The following is a 19,572-nucleotide window of genomic DNA, read 5'->3' as shown; positions in this document are numbered from 1 at the left end:
CAGGCCCTCCGCCTCCCGGGCCCGGCCCGCCGCCTGCGCCCGCTCCGCCCGGGCCCCGCACCCCGACACACGCGTTCCGCGGCTTCAGAGTTCCTATCCCGGGCGGGGCGGTGCACCCGCCACAGCCGTCCCCCTGCGCTGCTTCGGTGCTACATCCATAGAGGTCCCCCACGCTGCTTTGGTTCACTCGCCTCAGCCGTCCCTCCGGGCTGCCGCACCCGCACTTTCGTTCCGTCCACAATCGGTCCCCCCCAGCATCGTGCGGCAGAGCCCGGCCCGGCCGTGGGGCTCCCCGGTGTCCCCGCAAGGAGCTCGGGCGGGCTCCCGCGGGGCGGGCAGCGGGGCCGCGGCTCTGCCCGGAGCTGACCCCGCGCTCACCCCGCGTCCTGTGCTCAGCTACCGGCCCCTGCGGGGGAGCTGCGATGGGGCCGGACCCACATCGGACCCAGCTGCGGGGCCGGGAGCCGCGGCCCTATTTAAGCGCCGGCCACAGCCCCTCACATGATGGGAGCGTGACCGGTTTGAGCCCCAGCACCGGGCTGCGAGCACGATGGCGCTGGGCAGAGCACGGCCCCGTGGGGCGGCCGGCGGCGGGGAGCGCGCCCGGCTCCTGCCCCAGGTAACGCCGGGACCCCCGGTGCCCCCATCGGCACCCCCTGCTCCCCGACCGCACGGTGCTGGCTCCAGGCAGCGCCCGCATCCCTGGGGGTACCCATGGGGATGAACCCGGGTTAGGGGCAAGGTCTCTGCCCCCGGGGTCGCTGTGATGGGCTGGATGTGGGGCACCCTGTGCTGGGGGTGCACGGTAGCTCCTGGAGCTTGTGACAGCCCCGGAGGTGGGGCAGGGGGGCACTTTGGGGGGGCTGCCCCGATGGCTGTGAGCGGTTTGTGCATCCATGCAGGCGTCCCGGCTGGTGGAGCTGCCCTGCTCCTCCTCTGATGGTGGCAGTGATGGGGACACGGACCCTCCCGCGTCCGAGCTGGACCCTGCCGTGAGCTGCAGCATCCCCCCCGCACCGAGCGCCTTCAGCCAGTGCGTGCGGCACCTGGCCTTCCTCTGGAACCTCCTCTTCCTCCTGCTGGGGCTGCTGGCCTTGGCCGTGGGGGTCTGGGGGCTGCTGGCCAAGGGCTCTGTGGCCGGGGCGCGCTTGGCCCCGCTGGGCTCCGACCCGATGCTGCTGTTCGTGCTGGCGGGGCTGGCGGCCGGCGCCGTGTCCCTGGCCGGCTGCCTGGGCGCGCTGCGCTCCAGCCCCTGCCTGCTGCGCTTCTTCGTGGGCGCCGTGCTCGCCTTCGCCGCGCTGGAGGTGCTGGCGGCGCTGCTGGTGCTGGCGGCGCGGCACCGGCTGCGGGACGCGGTGCGGGACGCGCTGCTCCTCTGCCTCCTGCGCTACCAGGACGAGCCCGACCTGCGCTTCCTGGTGGATGAGGTGCAGCGGAGCCTGCGCTGCTGCGGCCTCGGCTCCTACCGCGACTGGGAGGCCAACGCGTGAGTGGGGCACGGGGTCGGGCGCGGTGATGGGCATCCCGCACCCACGGACCTGGACACGGCCGCTCTCTTTATCCATCCCTACAGGTACTTCAACTGCAGCGCCCCGGGCGCGCAGGCCTGCAGCGTCCCCGCATCCTGCTGCCTGGACCCGTGGCACGACGGCTCCGTGGTCAATGCCCTGTGTGCCGCCGGAGCGCTGCGCCTCGGGGATGCGGCAGCCGGCACCGTGGTGTACGTGGGGGGCTGCGTGGCTCAGCTCAGCGCCTGGCTCCGCGGCCAGGCCGGTGCCATCGTGGCCGGCGCGGCCGTGCTGGTGCTGGTTGAAGCCGTCGGTGTGCTCATGGCGTTGAAGGTGCTCAGAGACGTCACGGCACGGGGGTGAGGGGGCAGTGGGGGGCACCAGTGGTGCGTGATCCGACCCAGAATAAACCTTGTCAAAGCCAAACCCCATCCGTGTCCTGCCCATCCCACCTCCCTTGCCCTGCACATCCCTGCCAGCCCCATAGCACGACACCAGGCTCCCTGTGCTCGTTTTGGGTTTTAATGAGCGTTTCTCCAGGCTGAGCCCTGCCATAAGGACGGGGCAGGCTCTACCTACACAGCGCTAAAGGGTGGGAGGGCAGCGGCGGCCGCAGCCTGCCTAGATGATGCCGTACTGCGCCAGCTCGTGCAGCTCCAGGTGGCTGAAGGCTTCCCAGGGGCAGATGACGGTGATATCTGGGGAGAGGAGAGAGCTTGTGTCGGCACAACTGCCCCACTGCAGGCTGCAGCCAGCCCCATTCCCCACCCAGCGCAAAGGGGGACGGGACCCCCCATGTACCTGTTCCCAGCCCCTCCATGCCCGGGATGTCATCGCCGAACCTGCAAAGAAAGGCAATGTCTGACCTCCATCCACCCCCCCCGCCCCATGCTGGCACACAGAGCTCTGCCCCCCGCATCCCTGCCCCACTCACCCCTGCACCCCCTTCTTGGGGGGCTTGCTTTTGAACTGCCTCGTCTGCCTCTGTTTGAACTTGGGGGGGCCCTTCCGGGGGGTGGCGGGTCCCCCCGTCACCCTCGTGACTGACTTGACCTCCACCTTGGGGGGCTCCAGGCTCATGGCTGTGCTGCGGTCGCCGTGGGTCTGGCGCTGGTCGGCTCCTCACACCTGGATGAGGGGAGATGTGGGGGCACCGGCTCCTCCCACCTCCCTGTGTGCCCCCGGCACCCCTCGGTTATCACCGACCCACCCCGCAGGAGAGCCCCCTCCCTGCAGCCTTGCCTTAGCCCAGCTCAGAGCCCGATAATCCCCTTTCCCAAAGGCAGGCAAGGGCGTCCATGCGGATATGGAGCTGCTGCCTCCCTTGGGGCTGCTCCTCCAGCCCTTGGTCCCTGCCCCAGCGTGGATGGAGCCCCTCCTTGGCACTGCCGGGACCCCCAGCCATGGCTCATGCCAGGTGTGTGCCACAGGCATGGGAGCAAGGTGTCCCTCAGGATAACAGGGGGGATTTGGGAATGCTGGGCACCCCACGCTGCAGATGCCTCCGGGTCCATGCTGGGATGCAGGCAGCCAGAGCCAACGGACATCACAGGGCAGCACATGGGCTCCATCCCACTGTGCTTGTGCCCCTGAGCACTGCAACCGCACCCTGAGCTGGGCGAGATCCAGCACCAATGTAAGGGGGTTCAGCACCACTATGGGGTCCGCACTATGGGATCTGGCCTGGGGAGATGTCAAAGGTGCCCGGCTCCCGGCTGCAGGAGCAGAACCCAACAGCAGGCTCCTGCCTGGAGCAGAGCACATCCCATCCCAGTGAGTCCCGGTGCCACCGGGACCAGGTCCCATCCCATGCATGGGGCAGAGCCCCCGACTTACTTGGCCGCCGCGGTCCTCGAGGGCAGCGCTGCTCCACAGGGCCTCTCCGTCCTCCAGCTCACCCCCTGCAGAGCTCTGGGGGGGCTTTTAGGGGAGGGCAGATTTATCCTGCCCCGGGTAATAGGATTATTCATGTCCCTGCTTCCCGCGGGGGTAATCCGGTGTCCTTCCCCGCGGGATGGGGGCGTCTGGATTAGTGCTGCTGGGAATGACGGTGGCAGGATCCCAGACCACCGAGGGGATGCCCCACTCCCCAAAGGTCACCCCAATGCCCCTTGAGCACAGGGATGCTGCTGTTGGGCTCCTTCCTGCCTGCAGGCACTGCCAGAATCCATCCTGGGTCGGGTGTATTCTGCCCTTCTAGGGATGGATTCACCCCTACCGATGCCACCATCGGTGCCTTTACCTGGCAATTGCACCAAAACCTGGCAGTAGAGCGGCTGGGCAGCCCCACTGGCCTGGGATGCTATCATTCCAAAGCTTCCCTTAATCCCGGCCTTAAAGCAATTACAAAAAGGAATAATCTCAGCACACTTTAATTGAACTTCAGCCCCAGCCGCTAATTGCAATTAGTTGGACTCCCACAAAGAGGATTACAGGGATCTGGGTGCCTTTCCTATGAAGCCGGCAGAACCGGCTCCTCCTCTGGCACGGAGCAGGGCCCTGGTGTCAACTGCTGCCTCCAGCTCGGCCTTGGTTAGCGCAGCTCCGGGGCTTCGTGGCTCCTTGGGGAAGCTCATCCCGATGGCCAGGAGCCCCCCGGCCCCGACGGGCAGGATGGAGCGGGGATGCGCTGAGCCAAACTGATGGGGTCTAACATGGAAACAAAGGCAACTGAGGAACAAAGGGCACCGGGAGCAGCCCGGCAGGCCGTGACCTGGGTGCTGGTGCCCTTGGAGGCTGCAGCCCCACGTGCTGGGGGCCGCACACCGCCTCTGCCTCCCTCCACACCACAGAAGCCCCTAAGAGGCTTAGAGCCGTGGGGAGGGGGGGTCCAGTGCGGGGTCCCGGCCCTCCCCACTTACATCCAAGATGCAAACGGTGCTTAAAGCCCAAGCTGGGAGCACAAGGACGGGGCGCGAGCAGTGATGGGGCCGGGGGGGGGGGGGCAGCACCGCCTGCCCTTGGATGGGATTTACCAGCCCAGGGCGCTCAGCACACACGGGAGCCGCTGCCTGCCCATGGGGTGATGCCGCCCAGGTCCTCGGCAGGGCTCAGGCTGTCCCCAGCCCATCCCAGCAGGGCCCAGCACACACAGAAACGCTTCCAACCAGCGCAGCCCTGCTCGAACAAGCAGAGGCTCCTCTGGGGGGGGGTCCCCACTGGCTCCGGGGGGCCGGGGGATGCTCAGTCCTTCCCCATGCGCAGCCTGATCTCCATCCTGACGATGGCTTTAACGTTCTCGTCCTCCACGTGCTCCTCCAGCGCCGCCAGTGCCCGGGCCCCTCCGTCCTGGTACCGCCGCAGCAGCTCCTCCACGTACCCGACCCACACGCAGTTGGGGCAGCCGGTCCCGCAGCAGTGGGTCGGGGCTGGGGGGAGCCCTTTGTCACCTGAGGGTCCCCCCCCGCTGCCATCGCTCCCTGCGGTGCCGCTGTCCTTTGCTGGGGTGTCCGAGCGCTCCCGAACGCTGGAGGTGTTGGAGGGGTGGGAGAGGGGGGACCCTGCCCCGAGCACCCCCCCGCTGCTGCTGGTGCCATCGGGGGGCTCCTGAGAACAAAGATGCTGGCACCAACTGGGGGGGACACATGGGGACAGCCCTGCCCTCAGTGTACCCCATCCCACCATCGAACCCCCCAGCAGCTCACACAGCCCCCCCCACGCTCCCCTCCATCCCCAGCATCCTCCATCCCCGCGGTCCCCCTTCTCCCCCTCAGCCCCCCATCCCCAGCACCCCTCTACTCCCCCAATTCCTTCCTTAGCCCCACAACTCATCCCCAGCACCCCCTTATTTACCCCCAGCTTCCCCTTACCCCCCCACTCATCCCTCCACCTTATCCCCAGCATCCTCTCGCCCCCCCCCCCCCCCATTTCCCCTTGGCAGCCCCGCAGCACATCCCCATTGCCCCCCATTCCCTCCTATCACATCCCCAGCACTCCCTTATTCCCCCCCCCGCCCAGTTCCCCTTTGGTCCCCCATCCCTTCACCCCATCCCCAGCACCCCCATTACCCCTCCAGCACCCCAGATCCCCCCCATAGACCCCACCCCCCCGTATCCTAACCCCTCCCCCCCCGCCCCACTGCCCCCCCCCCCCCCCCCCTTGTCCCCTCTTTGACCCCCTCCTCCCATTGCCCCCTCCCCCGGACCCTCCTCACCCCCCGACGCGCCCCCGCCAGCCCCCGGGCTCCGCGCAACAACATCCGGGCACTGCCACCCCTTCCGGCCCTGCCTGAGTGACAGCTCTGGCAGCCAATGGGAGCCCGGAGCATGAGGGACGGGGGCTGCGTGTGGCCAATAACGAGCAGGGGGCGGGGCAGGGGCGGAGGAAGGCGGAAGAGGCGGTGGGGTTGGCACGTGGGGAGCGGCGGAGCCATGGGCAGGGGACCGGGACCGGGACCGGGACCAAGACAGGGATGGGGACAGAAACCGGGACCGGGATCGGGACAGAAACCGGGATCGGGACCGGGACAGAAACAGGGATCGAGACCGGGGCAGAAACCGGGAGCGGGACCGAGGCAGAGATGGGGGCAGAAACCGGGACCGGGATCGGGACCGAAACAGGGATCGGGACCGGGATCAGGACAGGGATCGGGACCAGCCGCCCTTCTGCGCAGTAGGTCAGTGCCCAAGGGATCCGGTCGCGATCGGGCTTGGACCCACGGGGGTCTCGGGCCCGCCGGTGCCTCACCAGGTATCCGGTCTCCTGCCGTGTCCTGGTCCCCCTGTCCTTCCATGCCCGGGTCCCGGTGCTCACATCCCGGTGTCCCAGCGTGCCTGGATCCCGGTGCTTCAGGCCAGGCCTCGCACCGTGTCCGTTCTCTCCCAGGAAGCAGAAGCTGGACAACATGAAGCCCAAGCACCCGGACGAGCAGGAGATCCCCTTCCGCCTGCGGGAGCTCATGCGGAGCCGGGAGGCCATGAAGCGCCCGCATCCCGGGAAGCAGAAAGCAGCAGGTGGGATAGAGCCGGACTGAGCATCCCATGGCACAGCTGCATCCTGCAGCGCAGCATCCTCCTTTGATGTCCCACCCCTGCCCTGCCGTGGGGAGGGACCCCCAGCCTGCGCTGCTGCCCTGATGCCACCCGTCTCTCCTAGAGAAGCAGCAGCAGCCCAAGTCAAAGGGCCCCAGAGCCCAGGGGGACATCCCCGTGCCCAGGTTCAGGAGAGGGAAGGGGGAGTCGGAGCGCTCCTACGTGTGCCGCATGGAGCAGGAGGTGCAGCGCGTCCTGTTCCTCACCGAGAACCGGCTGCAGCGGGAGCCGGAGAAGGAGCTGGCGGCACCGGAGAAGTCCAAGAGGAAGAAAGCGTGAGAGCAGGGCCCCATGGCTGCTGGGCTGGATGGGGCAGCCCAAGCCTGCCCCTGGCCCCATTTGGGGGGGGTGATGAGTGCTTTGCTGGTGCTGCAGCGCTGGTGTGGTGTCCGGCAGTGGTTGGGGTGCGGGTGGGGGGCTATGGACCTCCATGGGGCTGAATTGCTGGTTGGACTCAAGCTGGGGGGCTCTGGGTTTTGAGGGGATCCCATGGGGTAGGAGCTCACTTACTTGGGTCTTGGTTGGTCACAAGTCCTGGCCATAACAGAGCTCTTCAGGTTTCAGAATAAGAAGCTGGAAAAAGCTCGGAAGAAGAAGGAGGAGAAGAAAGAGGCCATGCTGGAGAAGAGCCTGTTCCAAGGTGGGTCTGGCTCTGGGGTGCCTGGAGTCGCCCCCTTACCTAGCAGCGTGTTGGGGGGGGATGTTCCAGGCCTGATGCTGGCTTCTGCTTCTCTCTTAGACACGGTGGCATTTGGGGACATGGTCACGCAGCCACCCACCATCACATCACGGCCCCGGGGCCAGGGCCCTGCCGAGCAGGTGAGGTCAGGGGGGTGCTCCCTCCTGCCCCTCGGGTACCCGCAGTGCTGGGCTGGACCCGGCTCACCCCCTCCCTTGTGCTGGACATCCCTCCTGGAAAGCCAGCTCTGGCTCAGCCCTGGGGTCTCGGCTCCCCAGAGCCTGGTCCTGCCTTCCTCCCCTGCCATCCCCACTGACTGCCCCATCTCTGCCCGCAGGCTGGACGGAAGCGGCTCCTCCTGACTCCGTGCCTGGGCCGGAGCCCGGCGGTCCCGGCAGCGCCGGTGTCCATGGCTCGGCAGCGCATCGTGGCGGAGGAGAGGGCTCGCGTCATCCAGGCCTACAGGGACATCCAGAGACGCAAGCAGCAGCAGCGGGAGGCGGGCGCCAAGGCCGGACGCAGGGTCCCGCGCTGAGCACAGCCTGGGCGAGCTGAGCCTGGTCACAGCGGGAGCGTGCAGGCAGCGCGCAGGCAGCACCGGGGCCCAGGACTTGAAGGGGACACTATCCTGATGCTGCTCTTCTGTTGCCAAGCCCTGGGACTCCCCACAGCCCCGTGCCTAAGCTCAGGGCACCCCATGGGCTCAGTGCTGGAGCTGGGTCCCCCCCAGCGCCATGGATGTGCTTGTAGTAAAGGTGCCATTGAGTGCTGATGGCGTGGGGTGTCTGTGTCCTCACAACCTGCCCGGCTTCCTTTCTCTGGGGCAGCTGGCAAGGGGCCTGCTGTGCCAGGCTGTGTGCTGGCGAATGGCAGTCCCTGTCCCTTACCCTGCCATAGCTCAGCCGTGAGGGAGACCCCAGTGCTTGGCCACGGCCACTCCAGCTCTCACCCCAGGGCCACGGAGCATCCCACAGAGCTCACCTGCGCCGTGTTGTTTCCATCCCTTGTCACCACAGAGGGACACCGTGAGCCCTTGAGCTGCCCTCGGTGCCGTTTACCCAGCCCGGCACTGCCCGTGTCCCTGCCAGACACCGGTGTCACGGTGACCACGGTGCCCTCACCGCGTGCCGTGAGGCCCCCCCCGGAACCCAGCCCTGGGGAGGGCTCCAGGGGGATGCTCCCGGCCCGGCACAGCCCGTGCCCGCGGCGGCCGCTTCACCTGCGCGCACAAAGGCCGTGCTGTTCCTGCCCCGTGCCGCCGCGCCGGCACAAAGCGCTGCCTGTTGGAGCGGGGCCGGCCCCGGCGCTGCGGCCGGCGCTGGGATCCAGGCTTCCGGAGGGGCTGGGTGCGGGGAGAGCGGAGCCACCGGCAGTGGGGACAAAGCGGTTGCACCTTGTTTGTCCCTTGCCCTTTGGCTGCTGCCTCCTTGCTCCGCGGCACAGCTCGCAGGTGCCTGTGCCGTGAGCTCGCCGTGCTGTACCATGCGGTGCTGGTGACAGCAGCCCCGGGGACTCCACAAGTGCCTGGTGCTGCTTGGAGATGTCCTTGGTGCCAACCAGCACCAGGTAAACACGGGTGACGCAGCCAGATCCTGCTGCAAACAACCGGCCCCCGTGGCCATGCCTGGCCTCTAGGGCTGCCGTGGGCACATGCTGGATGGCAAGGGCACAGCCAGGACATGGCATGTGCCAAACTCTTGCTTGTGCATCCCTCGTGCGCGGCCCCATCCCTGCTCAAGGAGACCGGGTCACGCCTGCCCCCACGCAGCCATTTCAGCCCCTGAATAATTCATGGTGCTGCTGGCCGCAGGCTTCCTGCCCGGCAGAGGAATCGCTGCCGAGGGGAAAGGCAATCCCGGCAGGAGAAACCACCCCGACCTTGGCATGTCCTCTGCACCACGCCACTTCCCGCCAGCAGCCCATCTGCCTGCACTGTGCTGCCCGTCCTGCCGGATCCGGCCCCATCTGTGCTGGCACGGGGGGGCCCCACAGCCCCCCCCAGAAAGGGCTGAACCCCACTGGTACCGTGGCAAAAGCTGGTGCTCCAGTGGGGTCGCGGATGGGGAGCTGGGTACCACCTCCCCGTCACAGGCAAGCGCCGCATAGGAAAAACCATCTTTATTGGGGCTGACCTGAAAAAAAGGAGGAAAGGGGAAAAACAGAGGAAGGCAAGAGGAAGGTGAGGGCCCAGCTCCCTCCCTGCTCCCCAGGAGGGATCCTTGAGCCCCCAGGTGGGGAAGGCACCAAGAAGGCGGCTGGAGCCGCAGGGGGGTCAGGTCCCAGCCCCAGCAATGGGGAAACTGAGGCACAGCAGGAGCCAGAGCTGGGGAGAGCTTCACATCACCTGGGGCCCTGCCGCGGGGCCCTGCCGGCTCAGTTCAGGGCCTGTGGGGTGGCGAGAGCCCGCGTGGAGCCAAGGGCTCAGGACCCTGGGCAGGCGTCCCCTGGCTCCTGGCATTGCGTGGTCCCGGCGTGGGGACATGGGGTATCCGTGCGTCACGAAGGCAGCGAGGGGACAAGTCGGGGTGGCCCCATGGGAGCCAGTCCTGGCGGCAGGGATGTGGGGTCCGGCAGAGCTGGCAGCTTGTGGGTGCCACAGGCAGGAGCCATGGCTCCGAATGCATCCAAGCTTCACCCGCACAGGACCCAGCTCCGGCTGCTGATGGGATGGGATGAACGTGGTGGGGCAGGAGGAGGCTTGGTGAGACCTCGGGAGCGGGACGGTGGTGCCGCGGCTGTGCCGGCGCTTTGGGATCCGTGCCATGGGGGCTTCACCACCGGTTCCTGCTGTACGGGGACTGCACCTGCGGGCAGAGGGGAGCAGGGTGGCCCTGCTGGGGTGGCAGCACCGCAGCATGGGCTGGCAGACCCGGCCCTGGCACCGGTGCCGTGGTGCAGCCTGACTCACCGGGGCTGGGCAGAGCCCTCCCACGGGAGACGCTGCGGTGGGGACAGACTTTGCCCCCCGCCGCGGGCTGGACCTTGGTGCGCGCTCCCCACCTGCGCCGTTGCACATTAACCCACCTGGCAGCTCCTGCCGTCCCGCGGGGCGCCGCCGGGCCGGGCCTGCACCGCGAACGCGTCCTCGGCTCGCAGCGTGGAGCTGGTGCTGCCGGCGGCCGGGCTGGCCGTGGAGGCGCGCGGCAGGATCACGTCGTAGGGACCTTCAGTCTGAAGGGCAGGAATGGGGGGGCTGCAGCATCACCACCACCCCCCCCCCCAGCCCCAAGGGGTCCCAGGAGAGGAAGGCAAGGGGTGATGCTTCCCAATGCCCCATCACAGCAGCCCTTGTACATGGGGATCCCCCGAGCCCTGGTCCCCATCCCAGCCACTCCCGTTGGAAGCCCATCCATCAGGCAGGATGCGGCCATCACTGCAGAGCCCAACATCGCGCTTACCGGTCCCTTGTGCATCAGAGCCATCTCGGTGGGCTGGTAGACACTGGTGAGGAGCTGCCCGTTGTAGCCGCTGTAGGGTGACACCGGCTTCTTGGCTGCAAAGAGATGGGGACAATGAAGAGGGGGGCTCAGAGCCACCCCCACCCACTGGGGAGCTGGTCCTCATTACCGGGTTTAAACGAGCTGACTCAGTGCCATTGCTCTGCACCGCTCCCGGGGGACAGGAGCGGTGTCCCTGAGGTTTGCATCACCGGCTGCTGCGTGGCCGGGGTTTGTTATTGTAGGGTCTCCGGGGAGCACCCACCCTGCCCCATGGGCTGCAGACACCTTCGCTGGCGCCCAGCTGCCATTCCCTACAATAACATCACCCCGTGTTATTGTAGGGTCCCGCGAGCGGAGCGCCCGCCTGGGGCGGAGGGCCGGGAGCACCCCTGCGGTGCTGAGCTCAGCCCAAACTGGTAGACCCAGCCCAGCGAGTTTTCGGGAGCCGCAACCACGTCAAGGCATCAATCCCGGGCAGGCCGTGGCCAGACGTCTCGCTGCCACCCACCACTGCCAGCCCCGGTGCCCCGGTGCGAGGCAAAGAGCATCCGTGGTTGAGCCGCGGCGCCTACCGAAGGAGGGCTCGTCCATGGAGAAGGCTTTGTTCTCCACGAACATGCTCTGCGACTTCTGCTCCTTGAGGATGGTCTCGTAGCCCACCCCGCGCGTGGGGTACCCGTCGTCCTCGAAGGGCTGCTCGGGGCCGCGCCGCGTCACGTGCGTCACCTCGGGGATGATGTAGAGCAGGAGGAAGGCGCAGGCGTTGGCCACCAGCGCGATGGCCAGCGTGGGGTCATCCCAGCCGGGCTTCTCGCCCGCGCGCTGGTTCCCATACAGGTACATTGCGGTCCAGGCCACCCAGATGGCCGCGGAGAGGCCGGTGGTGGCCAGGATGAAGGCGCTGTGCTTGCGCCAGCGGCTGTAGCGGCCACACAGGGCCGGCCAGGCGGTGCCGAAGGCGGCCACCAGCAGGAACATGACGTAGATGAGAGCCATGACAAAGTCAGCGTCCGCCAGCCGGCAAGGGTCCGCGGAGCTGCCCTCCTGCCGCGCCACCGTGATGATGAGCCACTCGGCGTTGATGATGACCTCCACCAAGGCGAGGAGCAGGGCCACCGCCAGCGTCACCCAGCCCTGTGGGCCACGGTTCCTCCGCACCAAGAAGTTGAGGGCCACGGCGTGCGCCAGCAGGGAGGAGAAGCAGATGGCGAAGAGGACGCCGAAGAGGAAGCGTCGGGAGGTGCAGGTGGAGAAATCCGGCCCCACGATGAAGTCAAACGTCAGGCAGAACAGCCCGAAGGTGCCCAGGAGGAAGAAGACCTGCGTGGCCACCAGGCTCTTCTTCTGGTGGTCCTGCACGAAGGGCAGGCTGGCCACCAGGACGATGGTGAGCACGAAGCTGGTCACCACGCCAAGGCTGGCCACGGCCTCCAGCACGATGCCCCAGGCTGCCGAGAGGTCGCAGAGGTTGTAGTAGAGGGAGGAGAGGTCCTTGCCGCAGCCGGAGGGAGCGCTGGTCTGGCCGGTGGCCGTGGGGAGCAGGATCAGCAGCACACAGGCGGCCACCGGCGGCACCGCGGCGGCACCCATCCTGCACCGTGCTGCGGGCGCTGAGCGCGGCGTCCAGGGACCCTGTGGGACAAGCAGGGTGTCAGGACACAGGGATGGGGGATGTGGCTCAGATCCTGGTGATGGCTGTGCCAACCCAGGGCTCACAGCATCCCTCCTGCCAGGCCGTGGTGAGCACTCAGGTGCTGGGGAGCTGCATCCACGCTGGCACAGCCGAACCCACCCCAATGCTCCTTGTCCAGAGGCCTGAGGCCACCGGAGGGGCTCAGCCCCCTGCACCCCACACGCTCCCTCCTGACACGGGATTTCTCCAGTCGTGACGGGCACTTGGAGCTGTGCTGATCCCATCCTCCGGTGCCAGGAGCAGGCAGCACCGTGCCCCCTGGCTCTCCTGGGAACACCAAACACGGACCTGGGCCAACGGCAGAGGTAACACCCGGGGATGGGGCTGTCCCCTTGGCTTGTCCCTGCGTGCCAGCCTGTTCCCCTTTCCACATCTCCTGTGCTGCTTCCCTCTGGCTCCGGGCACTGGCCCAGCGCAAGTCCCGTGTCCACTGGCACGAAGGTGGCCACAGCCTGGCACGGCACGGCACGGACATGGCACGGCACAGGCACAACACGGGGAGCCCTGTACCCGCTCCTGCGACCCTGGGGAGCACGGGGAAGAGGCAGCAGCGAGGGAGCTGCAGCCCCAAAGCTGGGGAAGGGGGGAACGGGCCGGACACCTCCGGCAAGGTGACCCCGGGCCGGCAGCCGGGACCCCCCCACCCCGGGGCAGCCCCAGCGAGGCCGGGATGGGGCAGGGACCCCCCGGCACCGCGCTGGGACCGAGCCCCGCGCCCGCGGCTCCTACCGGCTGCACCGGCCCCGGCCCGCCCGGTCCCTCCCGCGGCCCCGGTGCTCCCGACCGGTACCGGAGCCCAGACTTGCCCCAACTCGCCCCAGCTGCCGGCCCAGGCGAGCCCCGGGGGGACGGGGTCGGGGTCTGGGTCCGGCTCCCGACCCATTCCCGTTACGGTTCCCGGTGCCCCCCGGCCCCTCCCCGGCCCCCCCCGGCCCCACTCACCGGCTCCAGCGCCCGGTGCGCGGCCGCTCCCCTCGCTCCGCCGCGCCGGGCGAGCCCCGGTCCCGCCGCACCGTCCGCGCCTGCCCGGCCCGGCCCCTCCCCGAGGTGCGGCTCAGCCGGGGCCGGCAGGGACCTGCCCCATCCCGCACCGGGCGGAGGGAGCCGGGGATCCCGCACCGGGAGGGGGGGACCTGCACCGGGGCACGGCGAGGGATGGGGGGGGGGGGCCGGGAGTGGGGCCAGAGCTTGGGGTTGGGGGGCGTTGGACGGGGGGTGGGCTCAGGAGCCGTCCATGGAACGAATCTGTGGGGGCTCAGCCCGCAGGAGCTGGGTCAGCCCGGCTCTGCCGAGCTCGGGCCAGCGAACGACCCCCCCCAAGGGACAAGGGATGGAGCAGGGGGGGGGGTTCTACTGGGGCAGCATCACCCACACGGGGCCTTGAACTGAGCCCTCTTTGTGCTGGGCCAGCAGCCCCCAGCTCGCGGGTGGGCTCCTGGGTGGGAGCCCCCGGTAAGGATATACCGCGGTGTTCCCATCGGGAAACCCTGAGGCTCAGGCCCGGAGGGGCCTCCCGGAGGAATGTCAGCTGACGGATAAAGCCGGAGCCTTTGGCAGGGCAGCGGGGCCCCAGAAAAACCCTTCCTGCAACGGGCTGGGGTCCAGGGCAGCCCCGGCTTGGGGGAGCCAATGGTGCCTGGCGGTCCCTGTAGCAGTGAGGGTGTCCCCTGTGCACCACGGAGCCGGGCTCGGGCATCCCGCAGTCACCTCATCCCTGAGGCTCAGGGGCAGGGAAAGCCCCGGGGGACTCGGGGAGCCCTGGGGGAGGTTTCCAGGAGGGAGGCGCTGCTATTCTGGGAGGGTGAAGGATGCAGAGGAAAGTTCAGCGAGCCTCGGGCGGGTCCTGCCCCGGCCCGGGCCGAAAACAGCCCCAGGAGAACGGGAGGCAGAGCCGGAGCTGGCAGCACCCACGGCACGAGGGCTGGAGCGTGTCTGGGCTGGGTGCTGCAGCCGCTGCTGCCGTCCCTTGGGTGCTGCAGCCGCTGTCCCTTGGGTGCTGCAGCCGCGTGCTCTTCGTCTTCCCAAAGAGCTTCGGGATGGTGTTTGGGGCAGGATCATCCCTCCCTGCCGGGGCACGTGCCCGTGTGTGTGCTCTCACGTGGGTGCGGATGCAGGAGCTCTGCAGTGGCCTCTCTCGTGCCTCAGTTTCCCCACGGAGCCGCTTCAGAGCCGCAGGGCCCTGACCCGGGGCTGCGGAGGCCGCGGTGCATGCGGCTTCCTGCCTCCGCTTCCTGCCGCCGCGCGGGTTTCCCGGCTGCTGACTCAGCATGAGTCCCCCCCCCGCGACCCCCGGCACCGGCCATGGAGACACTGGCAGGCGTCCGTCCCACCGGGGCTGCCCTATGGGCACCTCCACCTCCGTGTCCCCCCCACACCAAGCGGTTTCCGTCCCCTTTCCCGTGGGGGCCCTTCCTGGCTGCACCCCCTTGGCGTCTGTGCAGGTCCTGCAGTGACACCCCATCAGCGGCTGCCTGCTTGGGTGCGATGCCACCGTGCGCCGGCTGCCTTGGAGGGACCAACCATGCGCAGCAAGGGACCGGCTGTCCTCGGTCCCCTCCTACGGCCACGTGCCGGGCCGGCTGGTGCCTGGCACAGCCCTTTCGGCGAGGGCAGAGCCCGGTCCCGGCTCCCCGGTGCCCAGGCTGGGCTGTGGAGCTTGATGCCCACGATGGGCCGGGGCAGAGCGGGTCCCTTGGCGCAGCAGCCGCAGTGAGGTGCCGGGATGCAGCTCGCACAGCCCCGGGACCAGGGCCAGGCTTTCCCCGCCGCCTCGCTCCACAAACATCGCTCGCCGGGCGCATTTTTTCCAGGCTTACCTTTGCTATGGAGCTGCGGGGCTGGGTGCCCGCTGTGCCTGGTGCAGCGGCTCTGGGGCACGGCCAGCAGAGCCCCGGCTCCGCTGTGTCCGCTGGGGCTCTGCTCGCCTCCCTGCCCCTCTCAGCAAGGCTCAGGAGCTGTTTTCCAGCCGAGCCGGTTGCGTCCAGCCCGGAGCCCCTCGGCGGACGCGGTCAGCACATTTCCACCTCCCTCTCCAAGTAAATAAGCACCGGTTGGCGAGGGGGGGCCGGCGGCGGCAGCGAGCGGGGCTGGGGCTCCTGCCAAGCGCTGCCTTTGCCGGCCGAGGTGGCCCCTCCAGCCCCGGGGAAGGGCTCCAGGGGGGGGGGATCCAGCCCTGGAAGCCCCCGCGAGGGGAGTCCGCGGGGTGGGAGGCGCTGCCCGGGTTAATAACTAATCCCTTCCCGAGCCTGCTCTCCTCAAGTGCCAGAATTAATGGAGCGAGCACCTCCCAGGTACCACCCGCGCCGCCAGGTCTGGCTTTAACCCTGTCACCGGGAGCACGCATCCTGACTGGTACAAGGCAGCATCGCCGGTGGGGTCTGCGCCTGCACGGCAGCCGCCCGGCCCTGGGGCTCTGCGTGCATGTGCTGTAGGTCAGCCCCATAGTTAAGCTTGTGGCTCACCCCACATTGACACTGGGGGCAAATGCTGCACCCCATCCAGCCCCAATGCCAGGCACAGCCAGGGCTCAGTGGGGAGAGCAGCGGGGTCTCCATGCCCTGCTTGGGCCCCCGTCCTCCGGAGCAGCCCCCCTGGATGCTGTCCTGCCCGGTCTCGGGAATTCGACCGGAAAGGCTCCAATGGGGCTCGGAAAGGGGGGGATTACACTGAGGGCTGGGGTCTGAGGGGTGCCAGCTCCGCAGGGCGACCCATCCCTGCCCTCTGGTGGCAGCTGGGGACCGGCTGGCACAGCCGCTGGCGCAGCACCACAGCCAGCTTGGCACTGGTGTAAATGGGAGGGCAGCAGTGGTGCTGGGTGCGCTCGGTGCAGGGCAGCACCCTGAGCCACCTTGGTGGGAGATGCTGCACCCCTGTGCTGGGTGCACCCGGGGGCTTCAGCCTTGCAGCCGCTGGAGCTGGGGTCTTACCGTGTGCCAGGTCCTGCAGTTAGGAATGCTGCAGTTAGCACCCTATGGATGCTCCGGAGCAATGGGGTGGGCTGGGACCCTGTGCCTGGGGGTGCTGATGCAGGGGGACCCCATCGGGCTGCTCACAGGGAGCCAGACCTAGGCAGAGCTTTGGACTCAGCGCAGCAGTTTATGGAGGAAGGACCATCCCGCCGGCACTGCATCCTCACCAGGGCCGGAGCAGCTCACCTGCACCCATCACCCCTTGCCGTGGGGCAGCCGTGCCCGCTGGGCTCCCTGGATGGAGGACAAGGGGCAGCATCCCTGGGGCAGGGTCTCACCAGGTCCTGGTGTGATGCACGGCTCAGAGGGCAGTGCCAGCCCCCGGCTGCAGCACTTGCAGGGCTGGATGCTGGAAGCGGGCGCTGCCGTGCCGGGAGCCGTGCCGGAGGTGGGCCCGGAGCACCTCGCCCACCGTGCGGCGGAAGGTCTGGCTCACAAAGTAGTAGAGGAAGAAGTTGAGGGCGGTGTTGAGCATGGCCACCATGTTGGCGACGTCCAAGGCCAAGTGCACGCGCCAGTCCCGCTTGACCGAGGCCACGTAGAGGTGGCAGATCGTGACGATGGTGCGGGGAGCCCAGAGCACGGTGAACACGGTGGTTTCAGCCAGGAGGAGGGCTGTGGTCTTGCTCCTGTAGGGCCGGCCGCCCCCGGAGCGCCTCCGCTGCTTCAGCTTGCAGATGATGATGGGGTTGGTGGCCAGGAAGATGCTAGAGGGCAAGAAGTAGATGGTGATGCAGTGCACCCACTTGAGCGCCATGTCCAGGGCGGTGGGGGGGTCGGCGTCATGCCACATGTCCAACCACCAGTAGAAGGGGATGCCTGTGGCCAGGGCCACAGCGAACACGGCTGCGATGATCTTGCGGGTGCGCTGCGGGTAGGAGATGGTGCGGTACCGCAGCGGGTGGCAGAGGGCCACGTAGCGGTCCACGGACAGCAGGACCGTGATCCACGTGGAAGCGTGGTTGGCCGTGAACTCCAGGACGTTGATGGTGTGGATGAAGGCGCTGGGCACAGCCCGCGCCAGGATGGCTGTCTGCAGGATGAAGCCCATAAAGATAATGAAGACCTGGGTGAGGATGTCAGAGGTGGTCAGGGCCAGCAGGTACCAGTACGATGACTTCTTGGTCCTTGTGGCCAGGCGGAACATGGCCACGGCAGTCAGGATGTTCACTGGAGGGAGGGGAGCGATGTGTGGTGGTGAGAAAGGTGTGTGGAGGGGAGCAAAGTGTGGTGAGCCTACAAGAAACCTGGAGAGGGGCTTTGAGCAAGGGACAGGCCAAGGGGAATGGCTTGAACCTGCCCGAGGGGAGACTGAGCTGAGCTCTTAGGCAGAAGCTCTTCCCTGTGAGGGTGCTGAGGCGCTGGCACAGGGTGCCCAGAGAAGCTGTGGCTGCCCCATCCCTGGCAGTGCTCAAGGCCAGGTTGGACACAGGGGCTTGGAGCAAGCTGCTCCAGTGGAAGGGGTCCCTGCCCGGGCAGGGGTTGGAGCTGGGTGAGCTCTGAGCTCTCTTCCAACCCAAACCAGGCTGGGATTCCATGAGACCTGGGGACTCACAGGCCCCCTGCAGCACCCAGGACCCCAGCGGTGCCCGGGCTCTCCCAGGTCAATGGGTGAGCAGCCGCAGGCCCCAGCTGGGTGTGGAGCTATAAATATCGCGCTGCATCGGGGATTTACTGAGCTCATTAATCTCATCCATGTGGCAGCCCAGGCAGCACAAATACCATCTGGCCCTGCTGCTGCTGCCGCTCCTGCCCCAGGGGCTGGCCTTTAGAGCTGAGCTCCACAGCTGGGGCTGTGGACCCTTGAGGACTCTCCTCCCTATCCCCAAAGCCCCAGGGCTGGGATGGGGGCCAAGGGCATGGCCTAGGTTGAGGATGCGCGGCTCAGCCCCTCACCTGGCAGCCCCAGCGCCAGCAGGACACTGTAATACACGATGGGGACGATGCCGACCATGCAGGGTGACCGCTCCAGCTCCAGCCATGCTGCTTCACTGGTCCACACCTCTGCCGTGCTGTTGGGCACTGAGAACATTGCCTTCCACCGTGGACCGGCTGTGAGGGGAGACAGGGAACATCAGAGGGCTGAGGGCCCTGGTGGCACCCGGGTGAGGGCTCAGGTGGGACATGGCACAGGGGCTTGGCTCCCATGGGTGCAGTTGCCCCAGGCCTGCCTCTGTGTCTGCCCACGATAGAACATCCGTGGATGCTGCGGAACAAGGGACCTGGGATCCAGCCTTCATGGGTCCACCATGGTGGCAGTCCCCATCCCCAGAGGGTGGCCCCAAGTACTGGAGATGCTCCTTGGTTATCGCCTTGAAGAAAACCGGATTAAACCACCAGGTTCTTAGTTGGATACCAGGGGGAGGACCCAGGGATGCCAGAGGGGGGTTCCAGGGGTACCAAGGGTATTGGCCATCTGCAGGCTTTTAGCTAAGTCCTTTGCCAGCTCCCCAGGCCGCCCTGCATGAATCAGAGACCCTGCCTCTACCCCTGTACCCCTGCCCGAACCCCGCACCCGAATCGGTCCCATTCTGCCCCCCACCATTCATAAACCCAGGAGTCCCGAACTCCACGCTCCTATTGGTTAGAGGGGCACAGGCTTTACCCAATCAGAGAGGCGTCTTCCATGAATGGGGAAACCAAATCTGAGCGCTGCGCTCTGATTGGTCAGAATCCCCTATCCAAAAGAATCAGCATCTCCCATGGGCTACGGCGACCCCAGGCCCTAGAACCGGGGCTCGGGGGGGGGGGGGGGGGGGGGCCTGAGCCCGGTGTGGGGGTACGGGGCACAGCTTCGGTCCCAGCCCGCCCCTGGCCCCACAGGGACCCCAAACTGCTCCAGGTCCACTCAGCGCAGTCCCCCGACGGCTCCAGGGCCGGGGGGGGGCACGTTTCCTACAGCCTGTTCTCCCTTTCCGGCCCCCCCAGCGGTAGATGTGTCCCTGCAGCAGTGCCCTCGGGCGGTCCCCACCTCTCCAGCCCTGGGGTCGAGGGAGCTTTGGCCTCTGCTCCCGACTGGGATGGAGCCAGAGCTGAGCCCGGGCTGGGTGGGGTTGGGAGGGGTGAGAGGGTGCGCAGGGGGCTGCCAATTAACGGCAAATTAGATCTGGCTCAGCAGCAGCATCGCCTCCAGCCCCTCACATCCCCCAGGGAACTGGGGCATCGATCTGCTGCAGCTGAGGCTGGAGCGCGTTAACCCTCTCCCAGCCCCGGTCCCGTTTGCTCTGCTGGGGGATCTGGTCCCGGTCTGGTCC

General features: G+C 67.7%; 6 protein-coding genes across 10 annotated transcripts; 2 read left to right on the top strand and 4 right to left on the bottom strand.

Annotated features, from left to right (window-relative positions):
* The first annotated feature begins 220 nt into the window (after positions 1-220).
* Positions 221-1,934, top strand: TSPAN10 (tetraspanin 10). Its single transcript, XM_065693443.1, has 3 exons — positions 221-619; positions 903-1,486; positions 1,574-1,934. Exons 1-3 carry the CDS (start codon positions 551-553, stop codon positions 1,869-1,871), a joined length of 951 nt encoding a protein of 316 aa, XP_065549515.1. The 5' UTR covers positions 221-550; the 3' UTR covers positions 1,872-1,934.
* An 84-nt stretch (positions 1,935-2,018) lies between these two features.
* PDE6G (phosphodiesterase 6G) lies at positions 2,019-3,780 on the bottom strand. Of its 2 annotated transcripts, XM_065693448.1 has the most exons (4): positions 3,345-3,780; positions 2,443-2,636; positions 2,310-2,350; positions 2,019-2,206 (listed from the first exon to the last, which is right to left on the bottom strand). In XM_065693448.1, the coding sequence occupies exons 2-4, from the start codon at positions 2,586-2,588 to the stop codon at positions 2,130-2,132; spliced, it is 264 nt and encodes an 87-aa protein (XP_065549520.1). In that variant the 5' UTR covers positions 2,589-2,636; positions 3,345-3,780; the 3' UTR covers positions 2,019-2,129. The 2 variants fall into 2 exon arrangements, with proteins under 2 accessions (XP_065549520.1, XP_065549521.1); XM_065693449.1 differs by lacking the exon at positions 3,345-3,780 and having other exon boundaries at positions 2,443-3,288.
* Positions 3,781-3,864: 84 nt separating this feature from the next.
* Positions 3,865-5,908, bottom strand: OXLD1 (oxidoreductase like domain containing 1). Its single transcript, XM_065693446.1, has 2 exons — positions 5,662-5,908; positions 3,865-5,054 (listed from the first exon to the last, which is right to left on the bottom strand). The coding sequence occupies exons 1-2, from the start codon at positions 5,878-5,880 to the stop codon at positions 4,692-4,694; spliced, it is 582 nt and encodes a 193-aa protein (XP_065549518.1). The 5' UTR covers positions 5,881-5,908; the 3' UTR covers positions 3,865-4,691.
* Positions 5,879-7,989, top strand: CCDC137 (coiled-coil domain containing 137). 2 transcript variants are annotated; one of them, XM_065693445.1, is made up of 7 exons: positions 5,879-5,944; positions 5,975-6,123; positions 6,333-6,460; positions 6,603-6,813; positions 7,096-7,178; positions 7,278-7,357; positions 7,555-7,989. In XM_065693445.1, exons 1-7 carry the CDS (start codon positions 5,879-5,881, stop codon positions 7,750-7,752), a joined length of 915 nt encoding a protein of 304 aa, XP_065549517.1. In that variant the 3' UTR covers positions 7,753-7,989. The 2 variants fall into 2 exon arrangements, with proteins under 2 accessions (XP_065549517.1, XP_065549516.1); XM_065693444.1 differs by having other exon boundaries at positions 5,879-6,123.
* Positions 7,990-9,320: 1,331 nt separating this feature from the next.
* GPRC5C (G protein-coupled receptor class C group 5 member C) lies at positions 9,321-15,340 on the bottom strand. Of its 3 annotated transcripts, none has more exons than XM_065693441.1 (5): positions 15,167-15,340; positions 11,230-12,289; positions 10,616-10,710; positions 10,242-10,388; positions 9,321-10,021 (listed from the first exon to the last, which is right to left on the bottom strand). In XM_065693441.1, exons 2-5 carry the CDS (start codon positions 12,245-12,247, stop codon positions 9,989-9,991), a joined length of 1,293 nt encoding a protein of 430 aa, XP_065549513.1. In that variant the 5' UTR covers positions 12,248-12,289; positions 15,167-15,340; the 3' UTR covers positions 9,321-9,988. The 3 variants fall into 3 exon arrangements, with proteins under 3 accessions (XP_065549513.1, XP_065549514.1, XP_065549512.1); XM_065693442.1 differs by lacking the exon at positions 15,167-15,340 and adding an exon at positions 13,579-13,601 and having other exon boundaries at positions 11,230-12,293; XM_065693440.1 differs by lacking the exon at positions 15,167-15,340 and adding an exon at positions 13,293-13,502.
* A 945-nt stretch (positions 15,341-16,285) lies between these two features.
* On the bottom strand, positions 16,286-18,685 carry GPR142 (G protein-coupled receptor 142). Its single transcript, XM_065693439.1, has 2 exons — positions 18,215-18,685; positions 16,286-17,488 (listed from the first exon to the last, which is right to left on the bottom strand). Exons 1-2 carry the CDS (start codon positions 18,348-18,350, stop codon positions 16,620-16,622), a joined length of 1,005 nt encoding a protein of 334 aa, XP_065549511.1. The 5' UTR covers positions 18,351-18,685; the 3' UTR covers positions 16,286-16,619.
* Positions 18,686-19,572: the final 887 nt, after the last annotated feature.

This window comes from Lathamus discolor, chromosome 13 (assembly GCF_037157495.1).
Source record: "Lathamus discolor isolate bLatDis1 chromosome 13, bLatDis1.hap1, whole genome shotgun sequence".
Taxonomy (NCBI): domain Eukaryota; kingdom Metazoa; phylum Chordata; class Aves; order Psittaciformes; family Psittacidae; genus Lathamus; species Lathamus discolor.
This window is presented reverse-complemented; position numbering and strand designations above follow the sequence as displayed.

What these genes read in the sequence shown, in the direction of transcription:
- GPRC5C (XM_065693442.1), bottom strand. An exon ending in CTCTGATGCACAAGGGACCG is followed by an intron (nt 10,389 to 10,615) that starts GTAAGCGCGATG and finishes CCTGCCCTTCAG; the next exon opens with ACTGAAGGTCCCTACGACGT. An exon ending in GGGACGGCAGGAGCTGCCAG is followed by an intron (nt 10,022 to 10,241) that starts GTGGGTTAATGT and finishes CTCTGCCCGCAG; the next exon opens with GTGCAGTCCCCGTACAGCAG.
- TSPAN10 (XM_065693443.1), top strand. Translation starts at nt 551, where the DNA reads ATGGCGCTGGGCAGAGCACGGCCCCGTGGGGCGGCCGGCGGCGGGGAG. An exon ending in GCGCCCGGCTCCTGCCCCAG is followed by an intron (nt 620 to 902) that starts GTAACGCCGGGA and finishes GCATCCATGCAG; the next exon opens with GCGTCCCGGCTGGTGGAGCT. An exon ending in CGCGACTGGGAGGCCAACGC is followed by an intron (nt 1,487 to 1,573) that starts GTGAGTGGGGCA and finishes CCATCCCTACAG; the next exon opens with GTACTTCAACTGCAGCGCCC.
- GPR142 (XM_065693439.1), bottom strand. Translation starts at nt 18,350, where the DNA reads ATGTTCTCAGTGCCCAACAGCACGGCAGAGGTGTGGACCAGTGAAGCA. An exon ending in GCTGGCGCTGGGGCTGCCAG is followed by an intron (nt 17,489 to 18,214) that starts GTGAGGGGCTGA and finishes CCCTCCCTCCAG; the next exon opens with TGAACATCCTGACTGCCGTG.
- PDE6G (XM_065693448.1), bottom strand. Translation starts at nt 2,588, where the DNA reads ATGAGCCTGGAGCCCCCCAAGGTGGAGGTCAAGTCAGTCACGAGGGTG. An exon ending in CCCAAGAAGGGGGTGCAGGG is followed by an intron (nt 2,351 to 2,442) that starts GTGAGTGGGGCA and finishes CTTTCTTTGCAG; the next exon opens with GTTCGGCGATGACATCCCGG. An exon ending in CATGGAGGGGCTGGGAACAG is followed by an intron (nt 2,207 to 2,309) that starts GTACATGGGGGG and finishes TCCTCTCCCCAG; the next exon opens with ATATCACCGTCATCTGCCCC.
- OXLD1 (XM_065693446.1), bottom strand. Translation starts at nt 5,880, where the DNA reads ATGGCTCCGCCGCTCCCCACGTGCCAACCCCACCGCCTCTTCCGCCTT. An exon ending in TGGCGGGGGCGCGTCGGGGG is followed by an intron (nt 5,055 to 5,661) that starts GTGAGGAGGGTC and finishes CTTTGTTCTCAG; the next exon opens with GAGCCCCCCGATGGCACCAG.
- CCDC137 (XM_065693444.1), top strand. Translation starts at nt 5,879, where the DNA reads ATGGGCAGGGGACCGGGACCGGGACCGGGACCAAGACAGGGATGGGGA. An exon ending in GGAGAAGAGCCTGTTCCAAG is followed by an intron (nt 7,179 to 7,277) that starts GTGGGTCTGGCT and finishes CTTCTCTCTTAG; the next exon opens with ACACGGTGGCATTTGGGGAC. An exon ending in GCCAGGGCCCTGCCGAGCAG is followed by an intron (nt 7,358 to 7,554) that starts GTGAGGTCAGGG and finishes CTCTGCCCGCAG; the next exon opens with GCTGGACGGAAGCGGCTCCT.